The 21,624-nt window shown below is 47.0% G+C and overlaps 1 protein-coding gene across 2 annotated transcripts; it reads right to left on the bottom strand.

Moving 5' to 3' along the window:
• Positions 1–2,295: 2,295 nt before the first annotated feature.
• Positions 2,296–4,069, bottom strand: LOC123141947 (anthocyanin 5-aromatic acyltransferase). 2 transcript variants are annotated; one of them, XM_044561000.1, is made up of 3 exons: positions 3,409–4,069; positions 3,202–3,330; positions 2,296–3,108 (listed from the first exon to the last, which is right to left on the bottom strand). In XM_044561000.1, the coding sequence occupies exons 1-3, from the start codon at positions 3,856–3,858 to the stop codon at positions 2,401–2,403; spliced, it is 1,287 nt and encodes a 428-aa protein (XP_044416935.1). In that variant the 5' UTR covers positions 3,859–4,069; the 3' UTR covers positions 2,296–2,400. The 2 variants fall into 2 exon arrangements, with proteins under 2 accessions (XP_044416935.1, XP_044416934.1); XM_044560999.1 differs by having other exon boundaries at positions 2,296–3,330.
• Positions 4,070–21,624: the final 17,555 nt, after the last annotated feature.

Genomic DNA, 21,624 nt, shown 5'->3' on the forward strand with positions numbered 1-21,624 from the left:
CGAGATGCCCGCCGTGGCTTGTCCGATTTTGCCTCCGCCCGTGCCCAAATCATGAATTCTGCCGGTGGAGATTGCGGAAACGAGGGCATCCTCGCCCTTTCCTCCGGCGTGGCCTCTTCGAAGATGCGCCGCGCTAGCTTCCTCTGTTCCATGTCCGCTTTCCTCCGGCAGATCTCCGCAACCCGCGCGGTCGCGGATCTTGCCTCTGGAACTTCTCTATGTTGGCCAGAGGCCCGCGTCGAACTTCGCTCCTGCTGAGATGATGTGCACCTACAAGGAGCAAGCTAGTAGGTAGGTGGATGCTTCCATGGAAGCTAGCTAGCTATGACTTGATCGATTGATCTCGGCAGAACAAACACAGGCGATTTGGTGGCTGTTATCAAAAATGGCGTGTGTCGCACCTGTGATTTTTTATTTTACTGAAAATGGTTTTTGTCCCACTTTATATATAAAGCAAACTGCCAGAGCCACAAAGTCCGCACAAGACAAAACACCCAAGTCCACAAACACACACAACACACCAACTGCACAAAAAGGTTCAGCTGAGGGCACAACACAACAAGCCCTAAAGAGAAAAGACGACAAAAGGCGCCGTAGGGCCACCAAGGCTAATCCGGCTCAGGAGGTGGCGCAGGAGCGGTGGCGACTAGCGAAGACCCATCGCACGCAGATCTGCAGTGATGGATGAGATGGCGTCCTGGTTCTGGGGGTAGCTAAGCGGCCTCCAAAGCTGCAAGTATTCACACATTTTAAAGATCGCTTTAGTGGCAGGTCGGATAGGAACATGTTGGATGACTAAATGGTTGCGAAACGGTCCAAACGGCCCACCCGAGGACACCGATGCAAAACCATGTAATGTGGCGAGCTCGCGGAGGGGTGGCCTGAAGTCCGTCGAAGAGGTCGGGGAAGTTGGAGTTGCACCAATGACCACCAATGACCTCCCGAAAGCAGGACCAAAGGAATTGAGCGGAAACACATGAGAAGAAGATATGGTTCGAGTCTTCTACCGTCCCATAAAGGGGGCACATGCCGTCACCAGGAGCATTCCGTTTAAGCACCTCCACGCCAGAGGGGATGCGGCCCCGGATCCATTGCCATAGGAAAATCCAGATCTTCAGGGAGAGCCTAGTGTCCCGCACCTGGGCAAAGGGGGCCGGGGCGGGCGTAGGCAGGATGGACTGCTAGGGTGATTTGGGGGAGAACCTCCCGGGCATCTCCAAGCGCCAGGAAATCTGGTCGGAGGGGCTAACCACCTTGAGAGTATGTAGCGCAATGCAATCCAGGAGGTCGCGCCATTCCGCCGACTTTGGTGGCCCAAATGGTCTACGAAACGCCAGACGTCCTAAGTCAATAAGGGCCACCCGGACGGACACATTAGGAACCACCGCTATGGAGAACAGGCCAGGGAATCTGGCCGCAAAGGGGAGACCCCCTACCCACCTACCGAACAAGAACAGGGTCGATGCGCCCGACCCAACCGCAGTAGAGGTCCCGATGCGGAGGACGGAAATGAGTTGAATAACGGACTGCCAGAATTGAGAGCCGCCAGATCGCTGGCAGAAGGCGAGCGGCTGACCGCGGAGGTACTTATTCCGGATAATGTCGAGCCAGAGCCCCACCCCTTTCCCATTTGCGATCAGCCACAACCACCAAGTCAGGAGGGCGATGTTCATGCGTTTAGATGACATAATCCCAAGCCCGCCCTGTTCGCGGGGTCTGCAAATGTCGGGCGAGCTCACCATATGATACTTCTGCTTATCACCTTCGCCGGCCCGGTAGAATCAGGCCTTGTACTTAGCGATCTCGTGATGGAGGGTCTCATGGAGGCTATAGAAGCTCATGATGAACAGGAGCAGGCTGGAGAGGGAGCAGTTGATGAGGATTGTCCGAACTACCTTAGAGAGCCAACGTCCTTGCCAGGGCTTGATGCACCGAGGGAGTTTGTCTACTATGGGCCGGAGGTCTGCGACGGAGAGGCGCAAGTCACTAATGGGAGTCCCTGGATAAGTTTTGGGGAATTACCCCAATTGGCAGTTAAAACGGTCGGCAATGGCCTGAGATTCGGTAGGTGAGTATCCCATCACCATCACTTCGCTCCTGTCGAAGTTGGTCTTGAGGCCCGACATCTGTTGAAAACATAGCAGGAGGAACTTAAGGTTGGTGATGTCCTCCTGGCCGCAAATGCAGTGTCATATTTGAAGTCCCAGTTGCTGGTTGGATGCATGCATACAAAAACCTTAGGATTGCCATCATGACTATATAAAAGAAACAACATACGAAGTACGTACTCTTGAGGATTTTAGTATCCTTATTACTTATTATTAATTTGTCCTTATTGAAGACCACACAGGCAGGAAGTGAAATAGCATGGCCGAGTGCGAGAGGATTCAGAAGATAGAACTAATGGGATTCAGTTACTGCCATAGCATGGGTACAGTCGAGCACGAACATATCGCGGAAGGCGGTCATTTTGTCTTGGGTGATCGCCACGGACGCTTGCACCGACCCAGCTTCCCTCCCGGCGACGAGCACCATCTCGCCGTCGTGGTTCATGGACGCCAGCTCCACCCTCGCTGGCTTGCCGAACCCAAAGTCTACGCCATATGCGGGGAACCACGGGGACCCGGCGAGAATGACCGCGCGGCCGGCCGGTATGGCTGCGAACTTGCTCCGCCAGTTGGTGCTGTCACCCAACGGGTCGCGCTTCACCTCCGTCACCGCCTCCGCGATGGCCTGGACCGCCCGGGCGTGCCCACTGGGCCCTGTGAGCTCCGACCCGCGTAGCGAGACCAGGCAGCCGGCGACGCAGTTGCCGGAGTATGCACCAGGCACCGGCGGCGACATATGGGCCCGACAGTTGGCCAGGAAGAAGGCGAAGACCAGGGCGTCGTCGGTGAAGCCCTTGGCCCGCGCGATGGACACCCATCCGTGCGCCGCCAGCGAAGCGAAGGTCGACGGGGCCTTGCCGCCGCCAGTGCCGGCCACGGTGAGACGCTGCTTGGGGAGCCTCACGGTAGGTGCGGCGAACGTGAAGGTTCGCCGGCTCAGAGGGCTTCCCTGTTCGGCCGCGGGATTTTGCTGCCGAATAATAGGCAAGTCCGGCGCGACCTGCAGCAAGAATAGCCTGGTCAGCTGCTCGTCGCCGCGGAAGCTCACAAGCCTCCGGTCGTGCAGCGGCGTAGGAATTGGACTGGTAGCGACCCGGCCGCCCCCCTGAACCCCGGCAGCGGCTGCCCACATCTCCAAGAACGCCCACAAGCCGCGACCGTCGGCCACCGCGTGGTGCACCGTCACGCCCACAGCCACGCCGCCTCCGACGAACTCCGTCACCTGCAACCCACCCCCATGTGTCAAGTCAGCCACCAAGAACACCAGGACCAGGCCCAGGACAAAGACGAGCATACGCACCTGCACCGCCATCACGGGCGCCGGAAGCTCGTCCCGTTTGATGTCCGGCACGAGCTGCAAAAGCGCGTCCTCGTCATGCTCAGTCCCCTCCTCGACGAGCCTCTCGAACTTGATGTCCGCCTCTGCCTCGACGAACGCGACACTGCAGGCGCCCTCCTGGAGGACGATGGACACGGCGCGCGACTCCGGCGAGTAGGTAAGCACACCGGCGAAGGGGTGGAAGGCCGGGATCACCCTCTCGAGCGAACAAGCGAGGGCGCGGACGACTTCGGCGAACGGGATGCCCGGACCCGGTGGAGGGCCGAAGAGGAAAACGCGGCGGACCGGGGGTAGCGCGACCCAGTACGCGTCGAATGGGGAGAGCGGGATGCTCTCGCCTGGCTCTCGGAGCGGCACGCCGGCGGGGAGTTGGACGGCGAAGGTGTTCCTCGTGCGCACCGTCGGTGGCATCCTCCCGATCTGGCAGGCGCGCTGTGTCTAGTCAACACGTGACCCGGCCGTGCATTGTGTTAGAGGAGCTTTGCTACATTTACGTAAAATATCTACGTAAAGTTACGTACTGGATTACTTGGCAAATTTTGATTAGAGGGGACGGAGGCCCACTCTGAAAATCGGGGGGAGGGGGGATTAATGAGAGCAAGCCACGTCCGCACATAAGTTGATTTTCACAAGCGGAGTAAGTATAGACCTTTCGGTGTTAGAGGGGCCTGGTCTGTAATTAGCCCGTAGTAAAAGTCGCGAATAATCGTACACGTACTGACCCTACGGGGGTTTTACGGGCTAACCCACCAGCTGGGAAAGTGAGCCCCTTCATGAAATTCAAGCGGAGTTTAGTACGGTTGGGAGACATCAGGGGGCGGAGAAGAGGATTTAGAAATTACGTAAGTTGGCTATACCTAGGTGTAGCATTTTTGGGTTGGGAGGGTCTGTTAAATTCCTGTAATTAATTAACGAGTACTCCCTCCGAAGAAAATATAAGAATGGTCTAAGTGCTGACTTGGCCTTGGGCTTTGACAGCAAGGCTAAGTCCAAGGGGCGGGGGCTCTTCGTGACATGGAGTCCGCAGCTGGAGGTGCTCGCGCACCCGGCCGTCGGGTGCTTCGTCACACACTGCGGCTGGAACTCCACGATAGAGGCCCTCAGCATCGGTGTCCCCATGGTTGCCGTGCCGCAGTGGTCAGACCAGCCTACCAACGCCAAATATGTCGAGGACGTCTGGTACGTGGGGGTGCAGGTGAAAGGGGTGGTCACCAAGGAGGAGCTCGCGAGGTGCATAATCTAGCTAGCTAGCTTCCCTTGTCACTATGCTTGTATTTATATTATGTCCTTCTTTTGTGTGTCATCATGCATTTTGTGCCTTTCTGCCAGCTGGCTTGTTAGTACCTGGTCACTTGATGGCTACCCAAAGCTATGTTTGTTGGCAGCGACGTATTCTTTGAAGGAAACCATTGGGAGACGTTCATGAGTATTAGCGGCCGGTGAATTGATTTAAAGAAAGAAAATAGTACAGTAAAAGGGAAGAATGGGTCCATGCGATCGATCGACAAATTTGCGGGTCAAACGATTTCAACAGCAACATGTTCCCAAGGGGATGTCCATGAAGCCTTTTTGGGTAATGACTTCATGCACGCCCACGTCACATGATCTGATTAGCAGCGGGTAAATGCATCAACTTTAGAAAAGATATAATCACCATTCCGTGGCTCAAAACAACCACAGGCAACGCCCGTGTGGTAAATTGCGCCCGGCTGGTACACTGGCGGTCATAAACCATAGCCAGGTCCGGCACATGCATTGGCGAGCTCGGCTCAGGTTGTAATATATATTGGGGTGTGTGGTTGTGTTAGGAAATTATATTATGAAAGAAACTACTCACTCGGTTTCTAAATATAAGACCTTTTAAAGATTCCAAAATAAACTACATGCATAGCAAACTAAGTGAATCTACAGTTTAAAATATGTCTAAATACATCCGTATGTACTCCGTACTAAAATATCTAAAAGGGCTTATATTTAGAAACAGAGGGAGTAGATGATACAATACTTCGGAAGGTTCTTCTTTTACAAGTGAGCTTTGGAAGAAGAAAGATTTAGAGCAACACAAAGGATTGCCGAACCTGAAAATGCCTCAACACAATGTAGGGTTAGGAGACATCAGAAACACATGTGCAGCACAGTTCCGTTATCTTCCACCAATCTATCTTTAGAAGACAACTAGATTTTATTGAATGGGTTTAGAGGACAACTCGTGAAGGCAAGGATTTTCTTGCTAACCTCGTCGCTTTGTGTCATGGGCCACTGCACATCACGCTCATTCCTTGTCACCGACCAGTGTCCATGCCCGGTCAACAACTGCACATAGGTTCTTCATCTTTCTCACTAGTGCAAACTTTCCACAAGAAAAACCATAGGAAGCATAATGTTGCAAATGTTTTTCCTGCGACGGATGCTTGCCAGACTGCCATTGCACTGTGATACTAGCTGGAGTAAAAGACAGTAATGGCCAAAACTGCATGAACTGAAGATAGACACTACTCAAAAGTTTTGTGCCCAGCGCACCCAATTGATGCATGTTCTGAAACATATGTGCGGCCTTAGTAGCAAGACAGGAGTGATGTTGTTCAGGAGCAAGAGTAATAGAACGTGCACAACATTCTGAAAGCTTACCGTCATGAAGGCACTTGTCATGCTTACTAAAACCTGAATCATTTTTGCCCAGTTTCAAAAAACACAAGCATGAGAGCTGGCCTGGAAGTATCATTCTGCAGTTTTCAACAAGATTGGAATAACGTCCCGTGCATTGCTAATGTGAAAGTTGATAAGCACGACCACTGCCTTTAAATTCCCCGTGGTTCAAAAAGTTGCAGTGCACTGACATAGGCATAATATGTAATATTCCCTGCAATTTATCAGAATTAGGATCGCCACCAATAAGCGCATACTCCTAATCCAATACGTGACGCTCATAATAAATTTTCTTCTGCTACTGGCTTTTATATGCAAGATCTCTAATGCTCCAAAATTTGTCAAGACAAAAACACCCACCCAACTGCCTGACTTGCTCATGTACAACCAGAAACTGCTGCTCAATGATTTCTATTGAACCAATGCCACCGACCTGTATAGTCACAGCCGGACCAAAGTTTGCAACACTAGCATAGTCAGCAGGGATCTCACAAATAGGTAGTGCTGACCGCACCTGGACTACTCGGCAATTGCAGGAACAAGATTGCCTTGGAAGCTTCAGGTGATCATTATTTTTGACTGAACCTAAACATCTTTGTGCATTTTGAGCATGAAATTTACAAGAGGATTGCACAAAACAGATAGTTGACTGCCCTTCCACAACACCCAGGTACAGATCACCCATAAACTAAACTATCGGCTAGCTCGGTATATTAATATCTCCCGGCACCATGGGGATCCAACAAGCAAACTTTGCATCAGGATATGGTTTCAGTGGCACACTTGGGAAATACCTTGAGGATACTCCGAGCGAGATTAGATTGCCAGAAAAAACACTAGATAGCATCAGGAACTTGTGGCAGTAGCCTGGCACAAGAACCAACACTGTTCTATTGCAAAGACCATAAGTACGAGAGCTCGAGAGAGATTATCCGATGCAGTGTCCACTATGATTGCCTACAAGATCTCCAACATGCCATGACTTCATAGGAAAGGTGCTACTAGTCAAACCCATATCAAGCAATTGGACAAACTGAAATGGATGCTCAATGAACTTCTACATAGGAAAAGAAGGCCAAGGGATGGGTTGTAACTTGCTGCCATCTGCAATGTCTCTCCAAAGTGATGGCCACAGCATCCAACGTATCTGTAGCCCGTGGTGCCTTGTGGGCGGCAAGTCAGGTCATGGTCCACGAACAACTGCATTAGTTTGATGGTTGAAACTTCGTTTGTCACAAGGGTGAAGGTGTTGATGGAGAATAACGGTAAGGCATCGAGCTCCTGCATTTCGTCCTTGGGACCAGTGTCGATGGTGGACGCCCCAGAAGGAACCACCTCCTCGGTGATGGAGGAGGTGCCAGTGCTGATCGAGGGCGTTGGTCGTGCGGGTGCGAGCTGCTCAACCTCGTTGTTGCTGAGGTCGACCGTGGGCTCGAGGAAGATGGCAGCAGTGGTTGTCCCAATGCGAGCATTCCGTCGAACGGGTGATGGGTACCATCGCGACACAGGCAGAGGCACATCGTGAATGACCTCTTGCACTTTCTGGGCTTTGGTGGTGGAGCCAAAGACATCGGGGATGGGCACCGATGTGTCCGTTGTTCTCTCGGGTGAAGTGGTCGGCGGTGGTGGGTTGCTGACGATGGCGGGCTTACTGGTGGCCCACTGACGACATGGGCATCCAGTTCTTGGCGAGGGACCTAATGGGGTTGGTGTAGGCGTCGAGCCACTCGAGATACTTCTGGATGGACGGATCCATGGCTGCCCGATGAGGACAAGCTTGATGAAACGCAAGGGAATAAGTGTTGTCTGGTCTCTGATACCAGATGTAAGGGTATAGTTGGGGATCTCTCTTCCTTAGATAGGAATCACTCATAGAGGAACAATTTGGTGTAGCGAATACAACTGGATACAAGCAACATGAGGAACAAGGATGAACGGAGAGGAGTAGAGGTAGGAGAAGAGAGCAAGGTAGCCACAGATCTGAGCCATTCGTGATCCATTGGATGCCCCCCTCGTCGCCTCCTCTCTGGTTCTTATCGTCTCGGTAGTTCCGGAACGGGTCATGCCTGTTAGCTGGTCAAAGAGCTCCTAACACATAGTTGTATGCAAGTGTTGGCCCATGTGTATGACTCACAGTGTGCCGGTCGAAGCCTTGATGAAGGTCAACAGCTTGTGCGCTATTGTCATGGTTCAGTTTAGCGTATTGTAGGAGAGACTACTATAGGATTAGCCCTTTAGATGAGGTCGTAGGATCAACCCAAACACATCATATTTATGTTGGAAATATGAGCAATTTACCGAATGATTTTATTAACATAAATACTAGATAAAACACGACTAGTATAGCAGTGATAAAGCAAGTCATGCGATTTGACAAAGAGAAGGTAAGCGGCATCTTCATATATGAACTGTAACTAAACATATCTAGAGCAGACAGTATAGCAAGTTGCATATATGAAATAGAGTCTAACATATCTAGGGCAAACACTAGAACAAGGACCTGTAGCAGAGCCTCTAAAAGAAAGAGGAAGAACACGTACGGGACAGCAGCAGCAGAAGCGCTAGACTTGGGGTCCGTGTCCTCGCCAGCCATGTCGTCGAAGAGGTAGTCGACCTCGGGGAAGAAGCCGTCGTGGGGAAGTAGTCGCCGGAGTCCGGGGCGTCCGTGACGAAGAAGTAGTAGTCGCGCGAAGCGCTCCCCAAAAACCTTATCACCCTTCTCCCATACAGGACTCAAAGAGGTGCGGTTTCGGAGGCCTACTGTCCCGACCTGCGGTGCACGCCGCAAGCCGCTCGGCTCATTCCCGCAACCCGCGGCGCGTCGTGACGGGGCGGGGCGGGGCGTGGCGAGGAGCGCGCGTGGATGTCCCTCTTGTTCTCATCCTCATACATGTGGGAAAAGAATCTCCCTTATAAAGAGGTCCAACTCCCTCTAAACTAGCAATGTGGGACTAAACTTTAGTTCCACCTCTTGCCTTGCACGAATGGGCTGCGTGGGCCTCTAGGATTTATTAGGAATTTCTGAAATTGCTATTGGGCTGGCCCAAAATAGACAAAATTTCAGCAATCCCCCACCAGATCCCAGAGGCACACAAAATTTGCCTTTGGTTCCAAAAACACTGTTTTATATACCGGTACTGTTGTTGGGGAACGCGGTAATTTTAAAAAAATTCCTACGCTCACGCAAGATCTATCTAGGAGAAGCATAGCAACGAGCGGGGAGAGTGTGTCCACGTACCCTCGTAGACCGAAAGCGGAAGCGTTTAGTAACGCGGTTGATGTAGTCGAACGTCTTCGCGATCCAACCGATCAAGTACCGAACGCACGACACCTCCGCGATCTGCACACGTTCAGCTCGGTGACATCCCTCGAACTTTATATCCAGCTGAGGCCGAGCGAGAGTTCCATCAGCACGACGGCATGGTGACGGTGATGATGAAGTTACCGACGCAGGGCTTCGCCTAAGCACTACAACGATATGACCGAGGTGTTGAACTGTGGAGGGGGGCACCGCACACGGTTAAGAGATTATCTTGTGTGTCTTGAGGTGCCCCCTTGGCCACGTATATAAAGAAGGGAGGAGGAGGAGGCCGGCCTAGGAGGGGCGCGCCTATAGGGGGAGTCCAACTAGGATTCCCAGTCCTAGTTGGAGTCCCCTTCCTTTTACAAGAGGGGAGAGAGGGAAGGAGTAGGAGAGGGAGAAGAAAAGAGAGGGGAGCGCCGCCCCCTCCCTAGTCCAATTCGGACATGCCGTGGGGGGGCGCGGCCTCCTATTGAGGCCCTTCTCTCCTTTCCCGTATAGCCCATTAAGGCCCACTATTTCCCCCGGCGAATTCATGTAACTCTCCGGTACTCCGAAAAATACCCGAATCACTCGGAACCTTTCCGATGTCCGAATATAGCCTTACAATATATCGATCTTTACGTCTCGACCATTTTGAGACTCCTCGTCATGTCCGTGATCTCATCCGGGACTCCGATCAACCTTCGGTATATCAAATCACATAACTCATAATACAAATCGTCATCGAACGTTAAGCGTGCGGACCCTACGGGTTCGAGAACTATGTAGACATGACCGAGACACATCTCCGGTCAATAACCAACAGCGGAACCTGGATGCTCATATTGGCTCCTACATATTCTACGAAGATCTTTATTGTCAAACCGCATAACAACATACGTTGTTCCCTTTGTCATCGGTATGTTACTTGCCCGAGATTCTATCGTCGGTATCATCATACCTAGTTCAATCTCGTTACCGGCAAGTCTCTTTACTCGTTCCGTAATGCATCATCCCACAACTAACTCATTAGTCACATTGCTTGCAAGGCTTATAGTGATGGTCATTACCGAGAGGGCCCAGAGATACCTCTCCGATACATGGAGTGACAAATCCTAATCTCGATCTATGCCAACTCAACAAACACCATCGGAGACACCTGTAGAGCATCTTTATAATCACCCAGTTACGTTGTGACGTTTGATAGCACACTAAGTGTTCCTCTGGTATTCGGGAGTTGCATAATCTCATAGTTAGAGAAACATGTATAAGTCATGAAGAAAGCAATAGCAATAAAACTAAACGATCATTATGCTAAGCTAACGGATGGGTCTTGTCCATCACATCATTCTCTAATGATGTGATCCCGTTCATCAAATGACAACACATGTCTATGGCTAGCAAACTTAATCATCCTTGATTAACGAGCTAGTCAAGTAGATGCATACTAGGGACACTTCGTTTTGTCTATGTATTCACACATGTATCAAGTTTCTGGTTAATACAATTATAGCATGAATAATAAACATTTATCATGATATAAGGAAATAAAATAATAACTTTATTATTGCCTCTAGGGCATATTTTCTTTAGTCTCCCACTTGCACTAGAGTCAATAATCTAGTTCACATCGCCATGTGATTTAACACCAATAGTTCATATCACCATGTTATTAGTTCACATCGCCATGTGACTAATGCCCAAAGGGTTTTACTAGAGTCAATAATCTAGTTCACATTGCTATGTGATTAACACCCAAAGAGTACTAAGGTGTGATCATGTTTTGCTTGTGAGAGAAGCTTAGTCAATGGGTCTGTCACATTCAGAGCCGTATGTATTTTGCAAATTTTCTATGTCTACAATGCTCTGCATGGAGCTACTCTAGCTATTTGCTCCCACTTCCAATATGTATCCAGATTGAGACTCAGAGTCATCCGGATTGGTGTAAAAGCTTGCGTCGGCGTAACTTTTTACGATGAACTCTTTATCACCTCCATAACCGAGAAATATCTCCTTAGTCTTCTAAGGATAATTTTGACCGCTGTCAAGTGATCCACTCCTGGATCAATATCGTACCCCCTTGCCAAACTCACGGCAAGGTACACAAAAGTTTTGGTACACAGCATAGCATTCTTTACAGAACCTATGGCTGAGGCATAGGGAATGACTTTCATTCTCTTTCTATTTTCTGACGTGGTCGTGTTTTGAGTCTTACTCAACTTTACACCTTGCAATACAGGCAAGAACTCCTTCTTTGACTGTTCCATTTTGAACTACAAGAATCTTGTCAAGGTATGTACTCATTGAAAAATCTTATCAAGCGTCTTGATCTATCTCTATAGATCTTGATGCCCAATATGTAAGCAGCTTCACCGAGGTCTTTCTTTGAAAAACTCCTTTCAAACACTCCTTTATGCTTTCCAGAAAATTCTACATAATTTCTGATCAACAATGTGTCATTCACATATAATTATCAGAAAGTATGTAGTGCTCCCACTCACTTTCTTGTAAATACAGGCTTCACCGCAAGTCTGTATAAAACTATATGATTTGATCAACTTATCAAAGCGTATATTCCAACTCCGAGCGGTTTGCACAGTCCATAGATGGATCGCTGGAGCTTGCACACTTTGCTAGCACCTTTAGGATTGACAAAACCTTCTTGTTGCATCATATACAACTCTTCTTTAAGAAATCCATTAAGGAATGTAGTTTTGACATCCATTTGCCAGATTTCATAAAATGTGGCAATAGCTAACATGATTCGGACAGACTTAAGCATCGCTACGAGTGAGAAAATCTTATCGTAGTCAACACCTTGAACTTGTCGAAAACCTTTTTGCAACAATTCGAGCTTTGTAGATAGTAACACTACTATCAGCGTCCGTCTTCCTCTTGAAGATCCATTTATTCTCAATGGCTCGCCGATCATCGGGCAAGTCAATCAAAGTCCATACTTTGTTCTCATACATGGATCCCATCTCAGATTTCATGGCCTCAAGCCATTTCGCAGAATCTGGGCTCATCATCGCTTCCTCATAGTTCGTAGGTTTGTCATGGTCAAGTAACATGACCTCCAGAACAGGATTACCGTACCACACTGGTTGACCTACGAGGTTCGGTAGTAACTTGATCAGAAGTTTCATGATCATCATCATTAGCTTCTCACTAATTGGTGTAGGAATCACTGGAACTGATTTCTGTGGTGAACTACTTTCCAATAAGGGAGATGGTACAACTACCTCATCAAGTTCTACTTTTCCTTCCACTCACTTCTTTCAAGAGAAACTCCTTCTCTAGAAAGGATCCATTCTTCGCAACGAATATCTTGCCTTCGGATCTGTGATAGAAGGTGTACCCAACAGTCTCCTTTGGGTATCCTATGAAGACACATTTCTCCGATTTGGGTTCGAGCTTATCAGGTTGAAACTTTTTCACATAAGCATCGCAGCCCCAAACTTTAAGAAACGACAACTTGTGTTTCTTGCCAAACCACAGTTCATATGGTGTCGTCTCAACGGATTTAGATGGTGCCCTATTTAACGTGAATGCAGTTGTCTCTAATGCATAACCCCAAAACTATAGTGGTAAATCTGTAAGAGACATCATAGATCACACCATATCTAATAAAGTGCGGTTACGACGTTCGGACACACCATTACGCTGTGGTGTTCCAGGTGGCGTGAGTTGTGAAACTATTCCACATTGTTTTAAATGAAGGCCAAACTCGTAACTCAAATATTCATCTCCATGATCAGATCGTAGAAACCTTATTTTCTTGTTACGATGATTTTCCACTTCACTCTGAAATTCTTTGAACTTTTCAAATGTTTCAGACTTATGTTTCATCAAGTAGATATACCCATATCTGCTCAAATCATCTGTGAAGGTCAGAAAATAACGATACCCGCCGCGAGCCTCAACACTCATTGGACTGCATACATCGGTATGTATTATTTCCATTAAGTTAGTTGCTCGCTCCATTGTTCTGGAGAACGGAGTCTTAGTCATCTTGCCCATGAGGCATGGTTCGCAAGCATCAAGTGATTCCAAAAGTCCATCAGCATGGAGTTTCTTCATGCGCTTTACACCAATATGACCTAAACGGCAGTGCCACATATAAGTTGCACTATCATTATTAACTTTGCATCTTTTGGCTTCAATATTATGAATATGTGTATCACTACGATCGAGATTCAATAAACCATTTATATTGAGTGTATGACCACAGAAGGTTTTATTCATGTAAATAGAACAACAATTATTCTTTGACTTAAATGAATAACTGTATTGCAATAAACATGATCCAATCATATTCATGCTCAACGCAAACACCAAATAACATTTACTTTAGGTTCAAAACTAATCTCGAAGGTAAAGGGAGTGTGCGATGGTGATCATATCAACCTTGGAAACACTTCCAACTCACATCATCACCTCGCCCTTAACTAGTCTCTGTTTATTTTGCAACTCCCGTTTCGAGTTACTACTCTTTACAACTGGACCAGTATCAAATACTGAGGGGTTGCTATAAACACTAGTAAAGTACACATCAATAACATGTATATCAAATATACATTTATTCACTTTTCCATCCTTCTTATCCGCCAAATACTTGGGGCAGTTCCGCTTCCAGTGACCATTTCCTTCGCAGTAGAAGCACTTAGTTTCAGGCTTGGGTCTAGCTTTGGGCTTCTTCATGGGAGTGGCAACTTGCTTTCCATTCTTCTTAAAGTTCCCTTTCTTTCCCTTGCCCTTTTACTTGAAACTAGTGGTCTTGTCAACCATCAACATTTGATGCTTTTCTTGATTTCTACCTTCGTTGATTTCAGCATCACGAAGAGCTCGGGAATCTTTTTCGTCATCCCTTGCATATTATAGTTCATCACGAAGTTCCAGTAACTTGGTGATAGTGACTAGAGAACTCTGTCAATCACTATTTTATCTGGAAGATTAATGCCCACTTGATTCAAGCGATTGTAGTACTCATACAATCTGAGCACATGCTCACTGGTTGACCTATTCTCCTCCGTCTTGTAGGCAAAATACTTGTCAGAGGTCTCATACCTCTCCACTTGACCATGAGTCTGGAATACCAATTTCAGCTCTTGGAACATCTTATATGTTCTGTGGCGTTCAAAACATTTTTTTTAGTCCCGGTTCTAAGCCGTAAAGCATGATGCACTAAACTATCAAGTAGCCATCATACCGAGCTTTCTCAAACGTTAATAACGTCTGTATCTGCTCCTGCAATAGGTCCGTCACCTAGCGGTGCATCAAGGACATAATTCTTCTGTGCAGCAATGAGGATAATCCTCAGATCACGGACCTAGTCCGCATCATTGCTACTATCATCTTTCAACATAGTTTTTCTCTAGGAACATATAAAAAATAAACGGGGAGCTACATCGCGAGCTACTGATCTACAACATAGTTATGCAAATACTACCAGGACTAGGTTCTTGATAAATTAAAGTTCAATTAATCATATTACTTAAGAACTCCCACTTAGATAGACATCCCTCTAATCATCTAGGTGATCACATGATCCATATCAACTAAACCATGTCCGGACATCACGTGAGATGGAGTAGTTTTCAATGGTGAACATCACTATGTTGATCATATCTACTATATGATTCACGCTCGACCTTTCGGTCTCAGTGTTCCGAGGCCATATCTGCATATGCTAGGCTCGTCAAGTTTAACCCGAGTATTCTACGTGTGCAAAACCGGCTTGCACCCGTTGTATGTGAACGTATAGCTTATCACACCCGATCAACACGTGGTGTCTTGGCACGACGAACTATAGCAACGGTGCATACTCAGGGAGAACACTTATACCTTGAAATTTAGTGAGAGATCATCTTATAATGCTACCGTCGTACTAAGCAAAATAAGATGCATAAAAGGATAAACATCACATGCATTCAAATGAATGATATGATATGGCCATCATCATCTTGTGCCTTTGATCTCCATCTCCAAAGCACCGTCATGATCACCATCGTCACCGGCTTGACACCTTGATCTCCATCGAAGCATCGTTGTCGTCTCGCCAACTATTGCTTCTACGACTATCTCTACCGCTTAGTGATAAAGTAAAGCAATTACATGGCGATTGAATTTCATACAATAAAGAGACAACCATAAGGCTCCTGCCAGTTGCCGATAACTGTTACAAAACATGATCATCTCATACAACAATTTATATATCATCACGTCTTGACCATATCACATCACAGCAAGCCCTGCAAAAACAAGTTAGACATCCTCTACTTTGTTGTTGCAAGTTTTATGTGGCTGCTACGGGCTTAGCAAGAACCGTTCTTACCTACGGATCAAAACCACAATGATTTTTCATCAAATGTGCTATTTTAACCTTCAACAAGGACCGGACGTAGTCACACTCGACTTAACAAAAGTTGGAGAAACAGACACCCACTAGCCACGTGTGTGCGAAGCACGGCGGTAGAACCAGTCTCATGAACGCGGTCATGTAATTTCGGTCTGGGCTGCTTCATCCAACAATACCGCCGAATCAAAGTATGACATGCTGGTAAGCAGTATGACTATTATCGCCAACAACTCTTTGTGTTCTACTCGTGCATATAACATCTACGCATAGACCTAGCTCGGATGCCATTGTTGGGGAACGCGGTAATTTCAAAAAACTTCCTACGATCACGCAAGATCTATCTAGGAGAAGCATAGCAATGAGCAGGGAGAGTGCGTCCACGTACCCTCGTAGACCAAAAGCAGAAGCGTTTAGTAACGTGGTTGATGTAGTCGAACGTCTTCGCGATCCAACCGATCAAGTACCGAACGCACGGCACCTCCGCGATCTGCACACATTCAGCTCGGCGACGTCCCTCGAACTCCAGATCCAGCTAAGGCCGTGATACGTCTCCGTCGTATCTATAATTTTTGATTGTTCCATGCCAATATTATACAACTTTCATATACTTTTTGGCAACTTTTTATACTATTTTTGGGACTAACATATTGATCCAGTGCCCAGTGCCAGTTCCTGTTTGTTGCATGTTTTATGTTTCGCAGAAACCCCATATCAAACGGAATCAAACGGGATAAAAATGGACGGAGAATATTTTTAGAATATTTGGGAAATATGGAAGAAGAATCAATGCGAGACGGTGCCCGAGGGGGGCACGAGGTAGGGGGCGCGCCCCACCCCCCGGGCGCGCCTCTGACCCTCGTGGGCCCCTCATAAGGCGGTTGCTGCTCTTCTTTGGACGCAAGAAAGCTAATTTTCGGAGAAAAATCTGGGTGAAGGTTTCAATCCAATCGGAGTTACGGATCTCCATATATATACGAAACGGTGAAAGGGCAGAATACAGGAACGCAGAAACAGAGAGAGACAGATCCAATCTCGGAGGGGCTCTCGCCCCTCCCATGCCATGGAGGCCAAGGACCAGAGGGGAAACCCTTCTCCCATCTAGGGAGGAGATCGAGGAAGAAGAAGAAGAAGGGCCCCCCTCTCCCCCTCTCATCCGGTGGCGCCGGAACGCTGCCGTGGCCACCATCATCATCACCGCGATCTTCACCAACACCTCCGCCATCTTCACCAACATCTCCATCACCTTCCCCCTCTATCTACAGCGGTCCACTCTCCCGCAACCCGATGTACCCTCTACTTGAACATGGTGCTTTATGCTTCATATTATTATCCAATGATGTGTTGCCATCCTATTATGTCTGAGTAGATTTTCGTTGTCCTATCGGTGGTTGATGAATTGCTATGATTGATTTAATTTGCTTGTGGTTATGTTGCTGTCCTTTGGTGCCCATCATATGAGCGCGCGCGTGGATCACACCATAGGGTTAGTTGTATGTTCATAGGACTATGTATTGGAGGGCAAGAGTGACAGAAGCTTCTACCTAGCATAGAAATTGATGCATACGGGATTGAAGGGGGACCAATATGACTTAATGCTATGGTTGGGTTTTACCTTAATGAACGTTAGTAGTTGCGGATGCTTGCTAATAGTTCCAATCATAAGTGCATAGAATTCCAAGTCAGGGATGACATGCTAGCAGTGGCCTCTCCCACATAAAACTTGCTATCGGTCTAGTAAAGTAGTCAATTGCTTAGGGACAATTTCGCAACTCCTATCACCACTTTTCCACACTCGCTATACTAACTTTATTGCTTCCTTACCTAAACAGCCCCTAGTTTTTATTTACGTGCTCTTTATTATCTTGCAAACCTATCCAACAACACCTACAAAGTACTTCTAGTTTCATACTTGTTCTAGGTAAAGCGAACGTCAAGCGTGCATAGAGTGTATCGGTGGTCGATAGAACTTGAGGGAATATTTTTTCTACCTTTACCTCCTCGTTGGGTTCGACACTCTTACTTATCAAAAGAGGCTACAATTGATCCCCTATACTTGTGGGTTATCAGGCCGAGGGAGAGTTCCGTCAGCACGACGGCGTGGTGACGGTGATGATGAAGTTACCGACGCAGGGCTTCGCCTAAGCACTACGACGATATGACCAAGGTGTAAAACTATGGAGGGGGGCACCGCACACGGCTAAGAGATTATCTTGTGTGTCTTGGGGTGCCCCCTTGGCCACGATATAAAGGAGGGAGGAGGAGGCCGGCCTAGGAGGGGCGCGCCTATAGGGGGAGTCCAACTAGGATTGCCAATCCTAGTTGGAGTCCCCTTCCTTTTCGAAGAGGGGAGAGAGGGAAGGAGTAGGAGAGGGAGAAGGAAAGAGAGGGGAGCGCCGCCCCCTCCCTAGTCCAATTCGGACTTGCCATGGGGGTGCGCGCGGCCACCCCTTGAGGCCCTACTCTCCTTTCCCATATGGCCCATTAAGGCCCACTACTTCCCCCGGCGAATTACTGTAACTCTCAGGTACTCCAAAAAATATCCGAATCACTCGAAACCTTTCTGATGTCCGAATATAGCCTTCCAATATATAGATCTTTACGTCTCGACCATTTGGACACTCCTCGTCATGTCCGTGGTCTCAGCCGGGACTCCGAACAACCTTTAGTATATCAAATCACATAACTCATAATACAAATCGTCATCGAACATTAAGCATGCGGACCCTACGGGTTCGAGAACTATGTAGACATGACCGAGACACATCTCCGGTCAATAACCAATAGCGGGCCCTGGATGCTCATATTGGCTTCTACATATTCTACGAAGATCTTTGTCGGTCAAAACCGCATAACAACATACGTTGTTCCCGTTGTCATCGGTATGTTACTTGCCCGAGATTCGATCGTCGGTATCATCATACCTAGTTCAATCTCATTACCGGCAAGTCTCTTTACTCGTTCCATAATGCATCATCCCGCAACTAACTCATTAGTCACATTGCTTGCAAGGCTTATAGTGATGGTCATTACCGAGAGGGCCCAGAGATACCCTCCGATACACGGAGTGACAAATCCTAATATCGATCTATGCCAACTCAACAAACACTATCAGAGACACCTATTGAGCATCTTTATAATCATCCAGTTACGTTATGACGTTTGATAGCACACTAAGTGTTCCTCTGGTATTCGGGAGTTGCATAATCTCATAGTAAGAGGAACATGTATAAGTCATGAAGAAAGCAATAGCAATAAAACTAAACGATCATTATGCTAAGCTAACGGATGGGTCTTGTCCATCACATCATTCTCTAATGATGTGATCACGTTCATCAAATGACAACACATGTCTATGGCTAGGAAACTTAACCATCTTTGATTAACGAGCTAGTCAAGTAGAGCCATACTAGGGACACTTCGTTTTGTCTATGTATTCACACATGTATCAAGTTTCCGGTTAATACAATTCTAGCATGAATAATAAACATTTATCATGATATAAGGAAATAAAATAATAACTTTATTATTGCCTCTAGGGCATATTTCCTTCAACTGCAGTGGAGACTGTTAAGTTGAACTTCCACCTAGAATTCTATGCTACACTAGTAAGCAACTTGAACAGTGGACTGGGCCTTGAACTGCAAGTTTTCTGCGAATCTAGCTTCACATAAAGCCTTGACCGATACGTGGCTACCGTGGGTCTTCCCCGCGGGTGGAGCTTATGCGTCATACTCCGAGACCTTTCATGAGTTTACTAGAGAGAACTCTACTCTCATAGATTGCGATGTTTAACAATCAGACTCATATAGGTGCGTTCTTCAAAAGATGTTCTGCAGGACAACATCTCTGCATCAATGAGCCACTTAGAACACATTAAGATATACATCAACCTGCCATGCAGATTTAGGAGAGTATTGCATCTTCATGGACTGATATTGTTAACAATAAGGATACTCTCCTCTCAGTTGACCAATAGCTTGTCTTCCACATCTGATTCACGGGATCTCCGATCACATAGACTAGGTTACTACTGTGAATAACTCATATTATGGGTCTCATACCCATCTCCCTCGATGCATTATCTATCACATTACGTGATAGACCCTTAGTGAAAGGATCTGCCAGATTTTTAGACGTTTGGATATAATCCAATGCAATAACTCTGGAGTTTCTCATTTTTCTCACAGACTTTAACCTGCTCTGAACGTGTCTTGATGACTTCATGTTATCCTTTGAGCTACTCACTTTTGTGATCACAGTTTGATTGTCGCAGTTCATAAGGATACCCGGTACATGTTTCTCAACAACCGGCAAGTCATTCAAGAGCCGACGAAGCCAATCTGCTTCGACCGTAGCTGTATCTAGTGCTGTGAGTTCTGCTTCCATTGTTGACCTCGTTAAGATGGTCTGCTTGCAAGACTTCCAAGAAACAGTGCCTCCTCCATGAGTGAATACATATCCGCTTGTGGCCTTTATCTCATCAGCATCTCAGATCCAGTTTAAGTCACTATACCCTTCAAGCACCTTTGGGTGCCCAGTGTAGTGAATTCCACAATTCGCAGTGCCTTTCAAATAACGCAAAACTCTCTATAGAGCTTTCCAATGCACATCTCTTGGTTTTGAGACAAACCGACTCAGTTTGCTAACAGCAAAAGAGATGTCAGGTCTTGTAGCACTGGCTAAGTGCATAAGCGAGCCAATAATCTGAGAATATTTCAATTGATCTCAAGCAATTCCTCGATTCTTTCGAAGCAACACACTCGCATCATATGGTGTTGGAGAGGGCTTGCAGTCACTATAGCCAAAGCGACTCAAGATCTTTTCCACATAGTGAGATTGAAGCAATGTAATCCCACCATCATCGTCTCTCAACAACTTGATGTTCAGAATGACATCAGCCACTCCTAAATCCTTCATCTCAAAAAAACGAGATAGGAAATCCTTGACCTCCTTAATAACATTCAGATTTGTTCCGAAAATCAGAATGTCATCAACATACAAGCAAAGGATAACTCCCTCGCCCCCACCATGGAAATAGTACACATATTTATGAGCTTCGTTTACAACAAAGCCTGCAGTTTCTAAAGTTCTTTCAAACTTCTCATGCCACTACTTGGGTGCTTGCTTAAGTCCATACAAAGACTTCAGCAACTTGCACACTTTTCCTTCCTGACCATCTACTACAAACCCATCTGGTTGTTCCATGTAAATTTCCTCATCCAACTCTCCATTTAGGAAGGCAGTCTTAACATCCATTTGATGAACGAGAAGACCATGTGAGGCCGCTAGAGAAAGTAATACTCGAATAGTGGTCAGTCTAGCCACAGGTGAGTAAGTATCAAAGAAGTTTTCACCTTCCTTTTGGGTATAACCCTTGGCCACGAGACGTGCCTTGTATTTCTCAATAGTACCATCAGGTCTAAGTTTCTTCTTGAATACCCATTTGCATCCTATAGGTTTGCACCAATAAGGACGATCAGTTATCTCCCAAGTTTCATTCGCCAAGATGGAATCCATCTCGCTACGAACTGCTTCCTTTCAGTAGTCAGCATCTTCAGATGCATAGGCCTTTGAAATAGAACTGGGAGTGTCATCTATGAGATACACAAGAAAATCATCACCAAAGGACTTTGCAGTCCTCTGTCTCTTGCTCCTAGTAGGAACTTCATTATTCTCCTCCACAGGATTTTCAAAGTGTTCTATCGAAATAGCAGGTTCAGTAATTGTAACTCGTTCCTGATTCGATGAACTAGGCATCTCCTGATTAGATGAGGTAGCCATATCCTTCATGGGAAAGATATCTTCAAAGAAAGTCGCATCATTCGACTCCATGATCGTACAGATACGCATGTCAGGTACCTCAGATTTTACAACCAAGAATCTATAACCA

The sequence above is a fragment of the Triticum aestivum genome, chromosome 6D (assembly GCF_018294505.1).
Source record: "Triticum aestivum cultivar Chinese Spring chromosome 6D, IWGSC CS RefSeq v2.1, whole genome shotgun sequence".
NCBI lineage: Eukaryota > Viridiplantae > Streptophyta > Magnoliopsida > Poales > Poaceae > Triticum > Triticum aestivum.

Excerpts from the sequence above, each read along its gene's own strand:
- LOC123141947 (XM_044560999.1), bottom strand. The coding sequence starts at position 3,858 with ATGCCACCGACGGTGCGCACGAGGAACACCTTCGCCGTCCAACTCCCC. Across the intron at positions 3,331-3,408 it reads CGCCCGTGATGGCGGTGCAG|GTGACGGAGTTCGTCGGAGG; the intron begins GTGCGTATGCTC and ends GGTGGGTTGCAG.